Source organism: Acinonyx jubatus, chromosome C1, assembly GCF_027475565.1.
Source record: "Acinonyx jubatus isolate Ajub_Pintada_27869175 chromosome C1, VMU_Ajub_asm_v1.0, whole genome shotgun sequence".
Lineage (NCBI taxonomy): Eukaryota > Metazoa > Chordata > Mammalia > Carnivora > Felidae > Acinonyx > Acinonyx jubatus.
Genome location: NC_069381.1, coordinates 159,082,524 through 159,099,418, shown reverse-complemented (window position 1 = coordinate 159,099,418; position 16,895 = coordinate 159,082,524). Strand labels below are relative to the sequence as shown.

Below are 16,895 nucleotides of genomic sequence, written 5' to 3'. Positions count from 1 at the left end.
AGTTCTTGGTCAAGACTCCCTGTCCAGCCCCCCCCCCCCCCCCCCCCCCGCCAGTAATACAAGACAGATTAACAGGAGAACGATAACATTCAATCTGGAATGTTCCATGAAAATATGAGTTTCAAAAGGTGACCAGCAATTGAGCTAAGCACAAGTTTAGGGGCTGAGGCTTCAAAGGGAGAAGCAATTGGGGGAAAGATGAGAAGAGGGATGTTTTGTAAACAAAGATTGTCCTGCCTGGCAGGTTAAGTCCCTCAGGTGAAAAAGTTCTGTGGTAATAGCTCTCTTCCAGGTAGAGGCCCCCTTTCTAATGTAAATTTCCTTTATAAATGTAGATACCCTTTACAAAAGGAGCTTCTCCTGCATTTGTAGTTTCTAAAAAATAATTAGCTCAAAATCATCTTTACACTAAAGAAGGTTGTTTTGCAATGGCACATTGGGCTACCCTTCAGTAAGGAGAAAAAAAATATATTTGGAATGATCTTTAAAAAAAGCCAGAGAGCTTCATTTTGTTTGGCGTTGGTCTTTTCAGTTCTGTTTGCTTTGGTAAATGAGCCAGTACTTCCAGTAGTGGGTCCAACAACCTTCTTACCCTCAACCCAGCTTGACTTTGGCAAATTCACAGATTTGCCCCGTGTTAAAGGTCAAGCCTGTAAAGTGCTGAAGTTCTGGGATTCATTCCTTCCCTTGCCTGTTAACAGCCTCCTGTTTTTCACATGCCGCAATCAGCAAACTCAGGAGTGTGTGTTGATAAGCATTGCCTTATTTTGTAGGCAATTGTGTTCTTGATAATTTGTTTTTAAACCAGAATCAATGGTAAGTCATTCTTTTCAATCTTGATATCATCAATACTAGGGAACAAGAGGGAGCAGGATACGTGACCCCAAAATGTGCTGTTTTGCCCCAAAATGTGATTATTTTGAGCTGGAGACAATCAAGACCTAACAGACTCAGGAAAGGGTGGCTTTTTGTTTTGTTTTGTTTTGTTTTGTTTTGTTTCTTTTCCCTCTCCCTTAACTACCTATGAGAATTTAGATAGGGGGACTTAACCAGCAGAAGCTATTACCAGGGATGACTTTTTACATTAGAAGGACTGATCTACACCTGGAACATTTGTTTACCCAATATCTGCTCCTCCCTTCTTCCTGTGAATTGTCTTCTTTCCCTTTGAAGTCCTAGACCCCTATCCCCTCTTCCTTAGCTCAGAATGGGAAATCAACCTTGATTGCCTGCCTGGGAGCCTCATGTCTTTGGGATTCTTGTACATACGAAGTTAAATTTTTTTTCTCTTGTCAACCTGGCCAATATGAATTTAATTATTAGACTAGCCAAAGAAACTAGAAGGGAAGAAAAGAGTTTCTCCCCTACAGGAACTGCAGAAGAAATCTGTTAGATATGTCTAGACTTTAGTATAATTTGTTAACAAAAAGAACTTGTTAACAAAGTTTGAGATATCAGTCCCATGTAACAGATTCACAGTGGGGATGGGAATAGCTATCTCCTGAGAAATTCTCTGTAAGATATAAAGTTAAAGGGGGAAATTTTTCTGTTATCATAAATTGTACACTTTTCTCCTATTAATCCGTTTTTGTCGGTTTAACTTGCAGACCCAACCAGAGACCATAAGAGGGAGGAGGAAAACTTTTTCCTCCCCTGCAGCGTTCATTCTGGTTTTTTTTCTGTAGCTATCACTGGACTCAGTCTTGTAATGACAGTGTTGTAAATGGGACCACAGTGATTTGAATTAAAGACTAAACTTAAGTTCTTCTTCCAATTTGGATAACACTCTATATATTTTTAATACTCTCAGGAAAATCTTTCCACATCTGTAGAACAGAGATAAGGGTTTTCAACACAGTGGTATCCCTGGCTATGGAGCCTGCCTTGTGTGGGGTAGCTGTAAAGCACTGCGTAAAGGAAGAACAGTGTTACATTTGGTACTTTTCCTGTCTTGTTTGGGAACCCAGTCTATGAAAAATGATGGATTGAGAGAAGAAGAGGAGGGGTGTTTTCTTTCAGGGAACCTGGCTAAGGAAAGCAGCTCACAGCAGAACACATAAAATACAGAGGTTTCCACTTGCATGTGAACTGCCTTTTATTGAGCACCATTCTGTCCTAAGCAAAATGAATCATCCCTCTTTAAAGACAACAAAAACCTCTTAAGATAATGACTAGGCAAGTATCATTAATTCAATAGACAAGTATCATTAATTCAGTAGACACAGTAGCCTGATTCAGGTTCAAAGTGCCAGCCTTTAAGAACACTCAGTAACCATTCATCTTGAAAAGCTGCTAAGCTAAAACAAACAAACAAACAAAAAAGGTAAAACTGAAGACAATTTAAGATTTGAGAAGTCTAATTAAATGTTAAACAAGGTAATGTTTGCAAGGCACTGGGCACAGAGTAAGCTATAGTTGAATTGTGGTTTCAATTATTGCAACTACTGAGAATGGGAGAGAGAAAAAAGGCCGGAAAAGGACATTGGAAAACTAATGGAAGACAGTATTGATGAGTTTTAGGGGGTGATGGTGGCGTAGTCCGGAGCTGACGGCCAAGAAAGAATTCTTTGGTGCAAAAAGGTGGAAAAAAAAAAAGAACATCTTTGGTGCAAAAAGGTGATTTGATTAAAACACGGGGCCAGGACTCGTGGGCAGAAAGAGCTGCACTGGGGTTGTGATGAGTAACTCGTTATATACCCTGAGGTTGGGAGGGGCTTAGGGATAGAGTAAGTCTTTGAGGTATTTTGGAAGCAAGGTTTCTAGGACTTTCAGGGGCTAGCTGTTGTTAGGAAAACACCATTTATTACCACTTAGTTAAAACCTCAGTCATGAGACCCTTCAGATGTGTATCAGGGGGCCATAATCTTGGAGTATAATTGCCAGCATATATGTTGGGGGAATTGAGATAAAAGAAGTTTCCAAAGGAATTTTTATATGTCAAAGTAGTCTTACAGGGTCATAGGAGGGTAGGATAATGTTAGTCCAAGATTCCTTTTTGCCCCTAGCAAAGTGTCACCATCTTTCAGCTGAGCTCCTGGAAGGAGGTTACTCTGCCTGTTTCAAGGACTCGCCAATGGGCTGTTGGCAATAAGGGCATTTAATTTCTCATTTGCCTTAGTTTCCCATGCCACTATGGCAAGCGTTTAAACCCCTTTCCATCTTGATGAGGGTGATATTTAGGGCTCCAGGAAACAGAGTCTGTAGGTTTCTGGAGAGTAGGCTATGGGTAAAATTGCCTTTTTCTTGCAGTTTACTAAGTTATCCATAAACTGAAGGAGACTCCTGTCCTGTATGGCTGTGATCTCTATCAGCCAACCATTTGCTTTCTTTCCTTTCCCCTGTTCTTGGACAGCCAGGAGTGTCCGAAGAATATCACACATATCCCGCCTGGGGGAGGTGGGGAGTGCTGTTAGCCTGTACTTTGCCCTCAGCTTGCCCCATGCTCCCTCATCATTAGTGTCAAATATATTTACAGTTTTTAAAAAGTCAGTCACACTTAGGTGACCCCGCTAGGCAAGGACTGACAAGCCTCCCAGGGCCAGGGGAGGGAGGGAAGGAGGGGGTGGAGTCTAGGAAAGAAGATAGGTGTAAGAAGCTAGCCTTGCCTCTGTCATCATCTTGCTGTGGTCCTGGACATTCGAGTTTAGTAACAGTGTATGGAGGATCTAAGTTCTGGGCTCTTGGGATGAATAAGTCATAGTCCCTATCTTAAGTAGTTCACAGGTTTCTTTATATTTCAGGGTCTTGTGCCTTTCATCTGAAAATTAGTTAACCTAAATCAGTGTTCCTCAGACTTTAGGAAATATATGGTCTTTTAAAAGTAAAAGAATTTGGGGGGGGCGGGGTGCGCCTGGCTGGCTCAGAAAGTTAAGCATCTGATTTCAGCTCAGGTCATGATCTTACGGTATGTGAATTCGAGCCCTGCCTGCTTTGGATTCCATGTCTCCCTCTCTTTCTGCCGTCCCCCCACACTCTCTGTCTGTCTCTCTCAGAAATAAATAAACATTAAAAAAAAAAAAAAGAATTAGGGGGCCTAGCTGGCTCAGTTGGAAGAGCATGCTACTCTTGATCTCAGGGCCGTGAATTCCAGCCCCACTTTGGATGTAGAGATTACTTAAATGAATAAATAAATAAGAATTAAAAAAAAAAAAAGAATTAATGAAATTCTAAAAACTAAATTACTATTAAATTATTAAAAGGAAAGGAATTAAGAATTAAATTTAATAAATTATTTTGGTGATAATGGTACTTAAATAACACCACCACCTGAGAAAGCATAAACTCCTTGCATTATGCAGTAATTGTCATTCAACTGTACAACCCAATCTAATTTATAAGCTAAAAATCAAACTTGAACCATTAACTGGGTATAAAGAATGATAGTTTTTGAAGTAAAGTTGCTGGTTCCGTAATGAATGTAGTGCCTTCAGTACCTCAATCCTGTCTCCATTTTTCTCTGTTCAAACCACCAGGAAATCAAACTGCTGCATACAGTGCATTTTGGCCTAAATGTTGCTCATGTGTGTCATTAGGTTTCCCTTTATGGTTTGCTCACCAAAATGAATGTTGATGCTGTTTGGCATTAAGAAAAACACAGACCCAAACACCAAAATTGCATGACAGTACATAGATTTGAGGAGTCCGTGCAGATGATCCCAAATCTGCTCCTATATTTCTTAGATTATTAGACTACAAACACAAAAGTTAGGATTTCTTAAAGAACATGTGTCCTTTACAATATATCTGACCCCAGTTTGGGGGACATGTGTTGTCTTTCCTACCCCTCAAATCCTAAAAACTCTATTCCTACTCTTTAGGAAGTTTGTCCTTGATGTTACTTTTAGTACATGCTCAATTAAATATTGGTTTGAATTGATTACACTTTGGTATATAAAGTTATCCAATCTGTGAAATAATAGAAAATATATATTGGTGTCTGACCCTGATTGCTGGAACAGAGCTCCTAAAACCCTTGTAATTTCCTAAGTGAGAAGAGCACATAGGAGCATCTTTTGTTCTAATATTTTGTTTTGACTCTGGTTCCTGACACTAGGCTCCTAAATCCCTTGCAATTTACTGGGTAATAGGAATGTCTGTTCTAATGAGGAGACTCTTGGTGGGCTCCTGGATGGGGGGCTGGTCACAAGAAAGACCACGTCTTGATTAGAACTTGGAATTTTCAGCCCCATCACTCATTTTCCAGAGAGGAGAAAAGGGCTGGAAATGGAGCTAGTAATTGATCACGCCTGCATAATCAAGCCTCCATAAAAATCCTAATGGTATGGGGTTTGGAGAACTTGGTGGGTTGGTGAACAGATGGAGGTGCTGGGAGGGTGGTGCATCCAAAGAGGGCATGGAAGCTGGGTGCCCCTTCTCACATACCTTGTTCTACACATCTCTTCTATTTGGATGTTCATCTGTATTCTTTATCATATGCTTTTTAATAAGCTGGTGAATAATAAGTAAAGCTGTTTTCCTGTGTTCAGTGGTTGCTCTCGCAAATTACTGAACCCAAGGATGCAGCCTGGGAACCTCTGATTTATAGCTGGTTAGAAGCACAGGTGACAATGTGGACTTGTGATTGGCATCTGAAGTGGAGGGAGCAATTTTGTGGGCTGAGCCCTTAACCTGTGGGATCTCCAGGGAGATAGTGTCAGAATTGAGTTAAATTGTAGGACACCCAGCTGGATTTGCAGAATTGTTCAGTATGGGCAAAAAGCCCCATGTATCTAGTGTCAGAAGTTTTATGAGTGCAGTAGTCATGGGAGAGTAAAGGAGAGAGGAGTGTAGTTTTCCTACTCACAGTCCAGCCTTGTTTACAAAGCAGAAATTTTTATTTGCAGTTTTCTTGGTATAGTTTATAAATGCCATATAAAAATACTTACTAAATTCAGCCAATTAGTTGGAATATGCCCTTCTAGTACACTGTATAGATTAGATAGTAGAGGATAAAAGTGTGCTGGAAAGTATGCCTATACCCTGTTCTAAGAGAAGTTATTATGGCTATAGACCTTACATCCTGGATGGCCTTGTTTTCTGTGCTGTGCCATTCTCGCACTTCATAGGCCACAGGACCAGGGAGGGAACCCAGGCAACCTGGGGTCTGCTGAGCAGAGCAACCAGTGACTTCTTTCGTCTGTCTCAAAAACATGAGCTGGGCCAAGCTGTTCTCTCTCTTCTGGGGACTTTGAAACAAGGAATATGGATGGAATTTACCAGTTAAAGTTAGGAACTATAGCTGAAAATTCATGAGGGGGCATCAGCAATGGGAAGCCTTGTTGGTGCAGACTGAAATACAGGAGAGCAGCAAACATCAGATGTTGGTGGCATGGAAAGAAGCAGCCAAGTGGGGGTAGCTGAGTCACATTAATTGTAGAGTGTGGGGGCAAGGATCCAGTGACCACAGGCCCTTAGAGCCACCTTGAATTCTGAGCAGCCCTCCTCCAGCACCAATCTTTGTGGGGTCTTATCCTGTTGCAATGCCACTTCTTGAATTACCTTTGGCAAATAGCTAACCTCTCTATGCCTCAGTTTCCTCAACTGTAAAATGGAGATCATGATAGACTCTACCTCCTAGGCTTGATTAGGAAGATTAATGAGGGAGGGCTTAGTATCAGCCTGGGCACATAGTGATTAGTCAATAAACGTTAAGTCTAATCATAATTATTTCTTCTGTGATATATTTTATATTACATGAAAATAAATTTAATTGTGTCTAGCTAGAATGTGACTCTGTTTCTTATAATGAGACCTCAGTAAAACAAGGAGATGGTGTTATTTTCCTTTGAGTTTGCCTGGAACTTCATCTGTGTTGGTCAGAAGTATGGGATTTCTGAAAATTGACCATCTGGCACGGGAGCTCTCATTTTAGTAAACTCATTTTGATTCTTTGATAAAATAAGATGGCTCAAATTTAAGGATAGGTCATTATTGAGTGTTTTATATTAAATGCAGAACTAGTGATTTTTAGATTTTTTTTTTTAAAAAAGACAAAGAATAATTAGGTAAGTTAAGTCCTGAGAACTCAAAAATTCAGAGGTGCAGGTGCCCCAGGCAAAGATAAAATGTGGAGAGTCAGAGAAAGGGGAGGCCGTGGGGTGAAAGAACTGGCAAAGTGGGGAATTATTCCTGTCCTGCAGGATAAATGATCTCTTTTCCATTTTATACTTCCATCTTTTTCTTTCCAAGTTTCTAATTTAGTCTATAGGAAATTCCCCCTACCTCTGAGATGTGTTTCTGAATTTATAATGGAACTCACAGAGAAGGGAGGGCCAATGCCTGACATACAGTGGGACCTCAGCAAATGTTTGCTTGACCAAATTGAGCATTAAAATGTACTCTGCAGACTTTATTAAAAATACTTGTTCCAGAAAACAAATGCTCCCTCTAAAGCACCAGAAGAAACCAACACAAGGCCTGATGACAGAGGAAATGTAATTGCCTTGATGTTTTTAAGAAGCATTTAGTCACAGCTACTAATCCACAAAGACTCTCCTGGTTTCTATGGAGACTTAAGAAAGCCCAACTGTACCAAAATAAAATAAGTGTTAACCTATAGCTGCCAGACCTCAGGAACACCAGTTTTACGTATGATTAAACATTTTGCAAAGCACGGGCTTCCATGAGGACAGTGTAGAGGAGAGCTGCAATGGGGTGGCCTTGAGCTCCGCCTTGGCCTGTAGCAGGCCGAGGTGCTGGGCAGGTGCGTCACTCCTATGGGCTTTGATTTCTTCATCTGTAAAGTGAGGGTACTGAACTTCTGGAGACGGTCTTCATGATGCCTTCCTGCTCTAACACTCAGTTGAAGTAGCTCGGGTTTGAAATTTAGATTGTGGGAAAATGTAAAAGAGGCAGAAAAGGCAAAGCTCAGAGGAGGTGGCAAACCACAATTGGGGAGTACAGTGATTTTTCTAGTGCCTGTGGGAGCCAGCTACGAGGTGACTCAGAGACTCTTACCCGGTATTCACACCCTTGGGTTGTCCCCTCCCATACTGATAGGGCTACCCTGTGTGAACAGTAAGATAGGATGGGAAGTGACCGTGTGTAATTTCTGAGGCTGTCACAAAAGACATTGTGGTTTTCACTTTCTTGATTCTGTTTCTCTGGAGGAATCTAGCCACCATGTCATGAGGATACTTGCGTATGTGAAAATATACACATGAGAAGGGACTGAGGCCTCCTGCCAACACCCAGCACCACCTGAGAGAACCGTCTGGGCAGCAGACCCTCCAGCCCCAGTCAAGCCTTCAGATGAAGGTAGCCCCAGTGAACATCTTGACTAACACTTCATCAGAAACCCAAGCCAGAATCAGCCAGCTAAACCATTCCTGAATTCCTGAACCACAGAAACTATGTGAGATAACAAATGTTTATTCTTATTTTAAGCCACTAAAAGTTTTGGGATGATTTACTCCACGGCAATGCATAGCTGTTGCAATGCCTGTGTGAACAATATAGTTGTTGATATAGAATGTTTTTATAACATGCACTGGTTATTTCACCATCATTCCTTAATTTATTCACTCATTAAAAACTTTATTGAGAACCTATTGTGTGCCAGGCACTGTACCAGGTGGTGAAATTCAGGAAAAAATGCAGTTTCCTGTCGTGGAGCAGCTCATAATCTGGGAAGCTGGGGACTGGGTGGGTGGTGGCAAACCATAGATGCTTATAACAGATGCCACTTTGGTATCCCTGCTTTAGTATTGCATTTTCCATTTCTGCCGGTGTTTTGAGTACATCAACTTCGGCTGTGACTTCAGTGGTTGAAGAGAATGCTCATCAGTTACTGCCAAATGACAGTTTTTGGTTTTAATAGGAGTGATCAATACCATCAGCTCCCCCTTTAAATGCTAATGAATGCTTTAACACAGCAGATGTAGACATACAGTACACTGCAGATTAAAATTAGGCACAAAATTAAATTGCTTACACATAGCAAGGAGCCAGTTTGGACATCTTGATAATCAGCCACAACCAGCTGACAGATCTTGAATTGTCCCTGCACCAACGTCAAGCCTCCCCCAGGCTCAGCCAGAGCAGGAATCATCTGGCTCAGGAATGTGCCTGGTACCTTTGGGTATGAGAAAGGAAAACTGCCAGGTCAGACTTTCAGTAAAGCTTTATGTACTTTTAGGAGCAGTCACAGCTGCACTGGGGAGGGCACTAGGATTAGAAACAGTTGCTAGTCATTAAAAAGAACTTTGGGCTTCTTGAAAGGAAAGCCTTATAGTGAGACTATAAGTGTCCAAAAAGACAATGTCTATATGTGAATGTCTTGAACACACATAGTATTTCTATTCTCTTTTATTCCTGTGACAAGCATTTATTGAGAGCCTGTGTTTATAGTGCTATACTCTAGAGATTCAAAGTGGAAAATCATACAGTTCACTATGATACAAAGAGCTGTTTCTTGGGAAAAATAGTCTGACTTTTCCCTGGGGGACTTGACTTAGCCACAATTTGCTGTCAGTGATAAGCCCCAAATTTAATCAGTGCCTCTGAGTTCTCAGGGGCCAGCTCCCATTGGCAAAGCTCACAAAAGGCTGATGTATAAAGTCAGAATGGCAAGTATTTTAACACTAGAAATGCAACTCTAAAGTGGATTGGAGACTCTTGGTAAGGTCACTTAATGAGAAGCTTAGAGCAAGAATTTAGATGATTTATTGGTTTGTTAGGCTCATTAATTAATGTAGTCATTCAGTAAATAGACTGAGTACCAACTATTGTGGGATACACTGGTCATCAAGATAGGCACGGTCCCTTGCCTTCAGAGATCTGATAGCCTAGTAGGACAACCAACTCTATAACCAAATTTGGGGACAATTATAACAATGGGGAATACATATGATTGAGTAACCAAAAGGTTCTCATGAGGGAAGGAAGGCCTTACCCAGGCCTGGGGATCTTGGAAGGTGTCCTGGAGGCAGTGATGTCTTAGCAGAGAGCTGAAGGATGACCTAGCCACACAGTGCCAAGGAAGCTGGATGGAGGGATTACCAGTTTTGAAGACCAGAAGGAACACGGCAGCAATTCAGTGTGGCTAGAGCATGGTGTTTGATTGCCGTGGGGAGAGGCAAATGGGGATACAGAAGAACGGGACCATATGACTGTCTCCACAGCAGGTTCATATTTCCCCAACTGAGTGGATTCTCATGTCTGTTTGGAAGGGGTTCTGCTGGACAGTATTGTCCTCCTTAAGGGGTCTCCGTGCATGACTGCACAGATTGTGCCCAGCATGAAGGCCTGGTGTGGATAGTACGGCTAACCTTTTACTTTGTGGGTCACCTCATCTTGGGCTTCCAAGATTGACCACCCCTGGTTGTCTCCAAACCTGTCTCCAAACCTATACCCTGACCCTCCCTCCACCTCTAAAAGGTTCATGCTGTCTTTGGATTGCCTCGTACTTCCAGTCTGATTTGCAAACATGTTCTTCAGATCTGGGAGATATTGCAGCATTTGTGGCCATTCCACTGATGACATCTCAGAGGTTAGTCTTGCTTTCCTGTTGACACATTCTTGGGCATCCCTGCACTGCTCTCACAGAGGACCTTTGGGGAAGTGGGTTTGAAGGGTTGAGTAGTGGTGCTAGGGAGTGAGTGATGAAAGGCCTGCAAGAGGAGTACCGAATGGGGAAAATTGTTGGAAATGTGGAGGGAGAAGCAGGATGTCCCCTGGATCTTGAGGCCTGAGTGGGATTTCTCTAGTGGTAAGGGAAGGATCTGGATGCCTGGGGGACAGTTGAGAATATGGATCATTAGTTCTGGAGAGTTAATCTTGATTTTGGTTTTGCATGAATGAACTATGAGGGCATGAGTCTTCTTCATTCTTTAACCCTCTTGATTTGGCCATGCATTATTTCGTAAGCTCATTCGTCAAAGGAAAAGGGCATTTGAGTAAAAAGTCACTGGTGCCGGCTCCGCTGAAGTCTGGACAAGTTTGACCGTGGATCTGGCATTTCTTCCACCTCTGGAATCTTAGAAACCAGTTTCAGTAATAGCAAATAGAGGTAAGCCCAGGGCTTATGCTCTGACTTCCCCAGGGCATCCTGGCCTACCTACAGCCTCTCAGATCCGGTGGTGGCAAGAGATTTTATAAGCCTCCTAAGTACAGTGTCTATAATTTAAAATTTCAGTAATGCTATGTCCTGAACAAGTTGGCACAACCAAATCGTGGCGTCCTATAACTGAGCAGTTTCTGAGAGCCAAAATTTTGGAAGCATGCCGTATCTGTACCAGCTTGTTGAGGCAAATTGATAGATTATGGAGAATGTACTTATAAAGTAGCTGGTACTTCTCTAATGGAAAAATCTCTGTGAAGTCAGAATGCCCAGAGCTGTGTCCAGGATGTTCTGGCTCTGCTACTTTGTACTACTGGACATTTTGATTTCCCTAGGACATCTGACTCTATATGGATGAAATATTTTTTATCAAAACTATATTATTATTAAGATTTTTTTCAAGAAAGAATTGCATGAAGTGAATGTCATTGTCAATTTAATTTCCTGATTTTCTATCCAACATAATAAAATTGCCCCCTTTTTTTTTTTTTTTTAATTTTTGAGAGAGAGAGAGAGAGACAGAGTGCAAGGAGGGGAGGGGCAGAGAGAGAGAGAGAGGGAGACACAAAATCTGGAATAGGCTCCAGGCTTTGAGCTGTCAGCGCAGAGCCTGATGCAGGGCTCGAACTCAGGAATAACGAGATCATTCCTGGACGCTTAACCGACTGACCCACCCAGGTGCCCTGCCTCTCATTTGTATATTAAATTTTTTATTGTTGTATCAATTTTTTCCCCACAGGATCAGTTCTTTTCAATTTAAATTTTACATTGAAGGTTTTATATATCAAAAGTTGTTTTGTTGAAATTTTACCAGTTATCACTTGTGCCACTATGGGTATTCTTTTGTGGCAGTTGTTTCTTAATCTAATTTTCCCAGGTTAGCTTTTACCATTCTCAGTTTCACTGTGAATAGTTTTAAATACTGCAGTTTAACTGTTATTATTCTTATGAACTATATTCATTATTAATTGGTTGAAAACAATTGTTAGTTTATATTTATTTCTAAAGATAGTCCCTGATAAACAATCTCCAGTTTTCCTTTACAGATTTGGGATTATTTGATTATTCAGACTATTTCTATAGAATTGCTAATTCAGTGACTTTGCAGAGAGCAAAATATCTTGCTTTGTTTGGGCTGAGCCTAGAATAATGACTACCTGTATGGTAGCAACGGACATAGATTCAGCAGTTCCAGATCCTGTCAGAAGCCTCCTTAATGACCACTAAATCGCCACATTTAGAGATGCCCAACTCAAGATGTATTTTCTTAATTTGTTTCTACTGGAATTTTTTCTCTTAAAACATCCTTTTTTTTTTTTTTTTTTTTTTTAATCCAGCCTCTTGTAAGTTCTATAATTTCTCATTGTTGGCAACTGATTTAGTTGGATGGAAAAAAAATTCTGTTAATCCTTGCTCTGTTCTTATTTCATCTTTCAACCTGGCAAGCAACTCTTGGTGAATAAGCATCATTAGAAAAAAAAAAAAAAGAAAGAAAGAAAGAACATCCAACTCTTATTTTTTCTTTACAACCAAGAATCAGATTCTAGATATTCTTGTTTTCGTTTTGACTGGGCGCATTGATGCTAACAAGTATTTTTTCCAAGAGGTATTACAAAGTGGTCAGTTTTGTGTGCTCTTGGAATAACCAATTTGCAATCGGCTACTACACTAAATAGGGCTGAGGTCATTAAGTCATTTCACTACCAGCCTGGATTCTCTAACCCATAGCCCAGGAAAGCAAGAAGTAGAGAAAATAGACTGTAATAAGCAATCATTTGTGTAACACTTTTTAAACTAGAGTCTTAAATAATTCTTCAAAATGCCCATTTTGGTTAGTAATTAAAGCCATACTTTGTGTTCCTTTCAGACTGACTTAGTTAAGACTCTGTTCTGTGTTTAGCCACTTACCCAAAAATTCTCATCAGAGAAATTTATTGCTTATTTGGAGGCAGCATGCCATTAAGGTAGCATACTTTCTATTAGTCCATTTTTCTTTAAATTTAAACTCAAAGGGCATGGGGAAAATAATTGAAAACAGACTGTAGTAGCTATCAGATTTGTGAGAAAAGATCACAGTGGAGCTTACAACCTTAGAGATGTTGGTTATCCATGATGGAAAAGAACACCTTGCTCTCTGATTTTACCATTCTCCATTGCTTTTGCTTATAAATGCAGGTGGCAAACAATACAACTTACAAAATTGAATTGTTGCATCAACGTTTAGGTCACAGCTTCCCTTGTAAATAAAGGTCATTTCCTATAACCTTGACTTTATTGCCTCCCAAAAATGGTTTCCTCCACCAGGCCCCAGGCACTGTGTTAGAGCAGATCCGCTTCTCTGGGAATATAAGCATGTACTTGATGACTGGTTTCTATTAAGAGAGAACTCAACCCCATAGAATTACCAGTGTGGCATTTGAATTTCTACAGAGCACTGAGAATCCTGTGCAGGCAAAGGACACTGGATATTCAGGGTTAGTGAATGTTGAACAGAATCTCAGAATGTATTGGAATGTAACATTTATTTATTTGACATAAAAGTTTATTTTCTCCTGACTTTGTGAATTGTAAACAATGAAGAATTTCCTAAGTTGGATCTCACGATTCCTGTCCTAAATGGCAGGCAGTTTCCTCCCACCTGTACCGGTTACCTCTTTTCCCCCAGCTGCTTAGAGCTTTCTTGCTGCAAGGATGGTATTTACTGGCTTGTGTTAACAAAGATGTTGGTAATTTTAAATTTCTTTGGCTTGTGGCTTGTGACGTTATTATCCCACTCTGTGTCTGTTTTCTTTCAGATTTTAGATTTCTGACATTCCAGGGGGTCTTTATGGACTTTTTTTTTCCCTCTTTGCTTCTCCTTTAGTAAAATGTAGAAAATAATATTCAAAAGCAGTCCCTGGGAGCTTTGGAAAAGCAGTAACCACAAATCTCCTAGGCAGTTTAGATCTTTGGTTTCAGATGAGTCTTAATGAAGGAGATATGCATCATAATCAAGATTAAGTTCAATAACCTCTTTTATTGTCTAAAAATGACAAGCCAAATTACTTCAGCTCTGACCAGGATAAGAATCCAAATACCTTACTAAAATAAATACGAACCAGCAGTGTCAGGATGCGGGTAAAGCAAGTGAGGCCCTTGCCTAGGGCACAAAATTTAAGGAGGCCTAAAGAAAAACAACCAAAAACTCCCAACATCTCAGTAATCAAGATAAATGATATTTTAATGCAGTATTTTTTAAATTAATGCAAAAAATGATGAACAAAATATCAAAGTTTTAAAATAGGATCTACAGTAACAGTGCCTTACCAAGCCACACCGGGGTCTAAGACAAGAGGGAAAATCAGTAATACTGATCCTGTATTTATGTAGAATTTTGATTTGTTTATCACAGAATTTTTGCATTAATTTTCATTTATTTAAATATTGCATTAGAATGTTATGTATCTTGATTACCGAGCTTCCTGGTACCCCCTTAACTTTTGCACCCAAGACAAGTGCCCCACTGAACCTCACCCTAGCCCAGGCCCTGCTAACCAGAATGGCGGTGGTTAGGGAAATGAGGTGGCATATCCTCTCCTGTCAAAATGTTAATTTGGGGTGTGGGGATGCAGGTATGTATAGTTATGTTGAAGTCTAGTTATCATCCTTGGCAGCCAACATCCATCATTTTAGCTGTGGTTTGGCTGTAGTCTCAATTAGAAGGCATTTCCTAAATCCAAAGGTATTATCAAAATCCATTACATCTTAAAAAAGAAAAAAAGAAAAGGAAAAAAAAAAACCTGCTTAAGAAAACTTCTCTAGTTCAGTTCATCAAAAGTTTCTCCTTCCCCGGTAGTTTCCTCTGGCTCTTTCCCTGTTAGTCTTGGCAGGAGAGGGCCTGTGAGGTTTCTTTCGGTATTCCACTTTTGTCCATCCTCCTTCGCTGACTCTGCTCTCCTCTTCACTGGCTCTTGAGTCTGTCTCTGTGTGCAGAGGCATCCCCGGTATGGTCCTGGACCGGTGGCAGTCATTTGGACTTCTCTTAAAGTCAGGCGACTGGTGAGTATTGAGTGCTGACTGAGAAACCCCGTAGAATTTTCCAGAATATCTTTCTCGTGAAGGAGTGGAATGCTGACTTTTCCCACTGTACCTTCCCCTAGGAGAAGAATTGAGTGATGCACTACCACGATCATATTTGTTTTTGCTTCTCTCTGAGTACCGACCCCTCTCTAAAGAGTTGTCACTTGGAAGACTGGAAAAGCCACTGTCCCTGGAGTTGAGATGCAGAGAAGTTAAGTTTTTGGTCAGTCCATACTGAGTAGGCGAGGAGCTTCTGGATTGGTTTATAGGTGTAATCTGTTGATACTTAATGGGCACCTGGGTCCGCCTTACGGCAGCAGCATAGGAATCCTGGTCATTGAAATATGGGAAGAACTGTGACCCCAGAATAGGATTGCTCTGAGAACGTTGTAAAGAAGTATCGGATGCAATCTGCCGCATCCTCAGAGTATCCAGCCACTGGCGATCAGCACCTGCAGAGGAAATGGAAATGAGCATCTTTTAAGCCACTGTAAAGCTGCAGGTCTGATTCATAAGACTGCCTTGAGATAATTCAAGCCTGTTTGGATGCTTCAATCTTTACCATTCAGAGAAGTAAGTTCTAGGCTAGGTATAAGGACATTTCCTTTATTATTAGAAACACTTTTTAAAAAATAAGGGTGATTGCACTTACTGAGTATATGTTATATGCTTGGCATTGTTCCATAGGCTTTAATTACATGACCTTATTTAATCCTCTCAATAATCTTCTCAGGTAAGTACTAATAATCTTATTCTGTAAACAAGGAGACTGCAGCTTGGGAGGCTAGGTAACTTGCCCAAGGTCACTCAGCTAATCCAGGTCTTTCTGCATCTAAAACCCATCTTTTTCCCACTTAGCCATGTTGTCACTTCTAGAGATTGCTCTTGGTGTGTTTTGGATGGTAAGGGCATGTTCAGTAAATGAAAGGCTTTTTGCCACCAGGCACTTTTAAATCCTCAAGAACCCTCAGTGCAGATAAAAGAAATTGGGTTCCAGCCGGTTGAGACAGCTAGGGATTGCTTGGAAGAAAGACTGTTCACATCTCCAGAGGAGAGATTCTGAGGCCCAGGAATAAGAAATGTTTTTTTTGTTTTTGTTTTTGTTTTTGTTTTTAATCCATGAAAAATGAAGCTTCACAGCAAACAGGAAGAGAAGTTAAGGTAAAAGAAAATGGTGAATTAACAGGAACCATTTGGTAAGCTCTATTTCAGTGAATAAGTAAGTGCCTCCCTCCTTGGGTCTTTTCTGCCTCCCCCAGGGCCTGAACCATATTGCCCACATTCTTGAGTTCCCTGTAGTCCTCCCTGGGCTGTTCTTGCCATGAGTTCTGGAGAGGAATAGAAGCCCGCTCACTCCTGACTCCCAGCAAGCAGCCTCCCTCACTGCCCTGCACAGGTTGACCTGCTGTGTCCAGACACTCCTCACAGCTTCACGCAACCGCAGTGCCTTCTTGCCTTCCCCTTGATTTCTCTGAAATTTTAGCTTCTGACAGAGCCCTCATTTTGTCCTGCATCCAACCCCCTGCTGGAGCCAGGCACAGTGGGGGGCGCTGACCACATTCTGGCTCTAGTGGCAGACTTTGATTGGCCTGAGCCAGATGCAGTGATATCATGTTTAGGACTGGACAAGTTGCTCAGTTCTGGCCGAGGCAACTTGAGAGGTGGTCTGCTGGCGGCATGTAGGCAGGTCTTTCTCACCCCTGGACAGGAGAGCAGGGAAGGCATCGGCCTTTTGTGGCCTCTGCACGTTGCCGTATCTTTGTGTGGCGACAGTAAA

At 41.2% G+C, this 16,895-nt stretch overlaps 1 protein-coding gene and 1 long non-coding RNA gene across 7 annotated transcripts in view; one reads left to right on the top strand and one right to left on the bottom strand.

The window, feature by feature from the left end:
- LOC106987976 (uncharacterized) overlaps positions 1 to 16,895 on the top strand; it is a 138,572-nt gene that overhangs the window by 43,010 nt on the left and 78,667 nt on the right. The window lies entirely within an intron of this gene.
- The window catches only part of MAP3K20 (mitogen-activated protein kinase kinase kinase 20), a 184,714-nt gene continuing 181,383 nt past the window's right edge, over positions 13,565 to 16,895 (bottom strand). For 2 of the 4 annotated variants that reach the window (XM_027055472.2, XM_027055470.2), the window contains exon 20: positions 14,780 to 15,570. In XM_027055472.2, the coding sequence (XP_026911273.1) occupies positions 14,870 to 15,570 (701 nt within the window). In that variant the 3' untranslated portion in view covers positions 14,780 to 14,869. Of the gene's footprint in view, positions 15,571 to 16,895 lie in introns of all 4 variants that reach the window. The other 2 variants (XM_027055471.2, XM_053215298.1) reach the window with 2 other exon arrangements.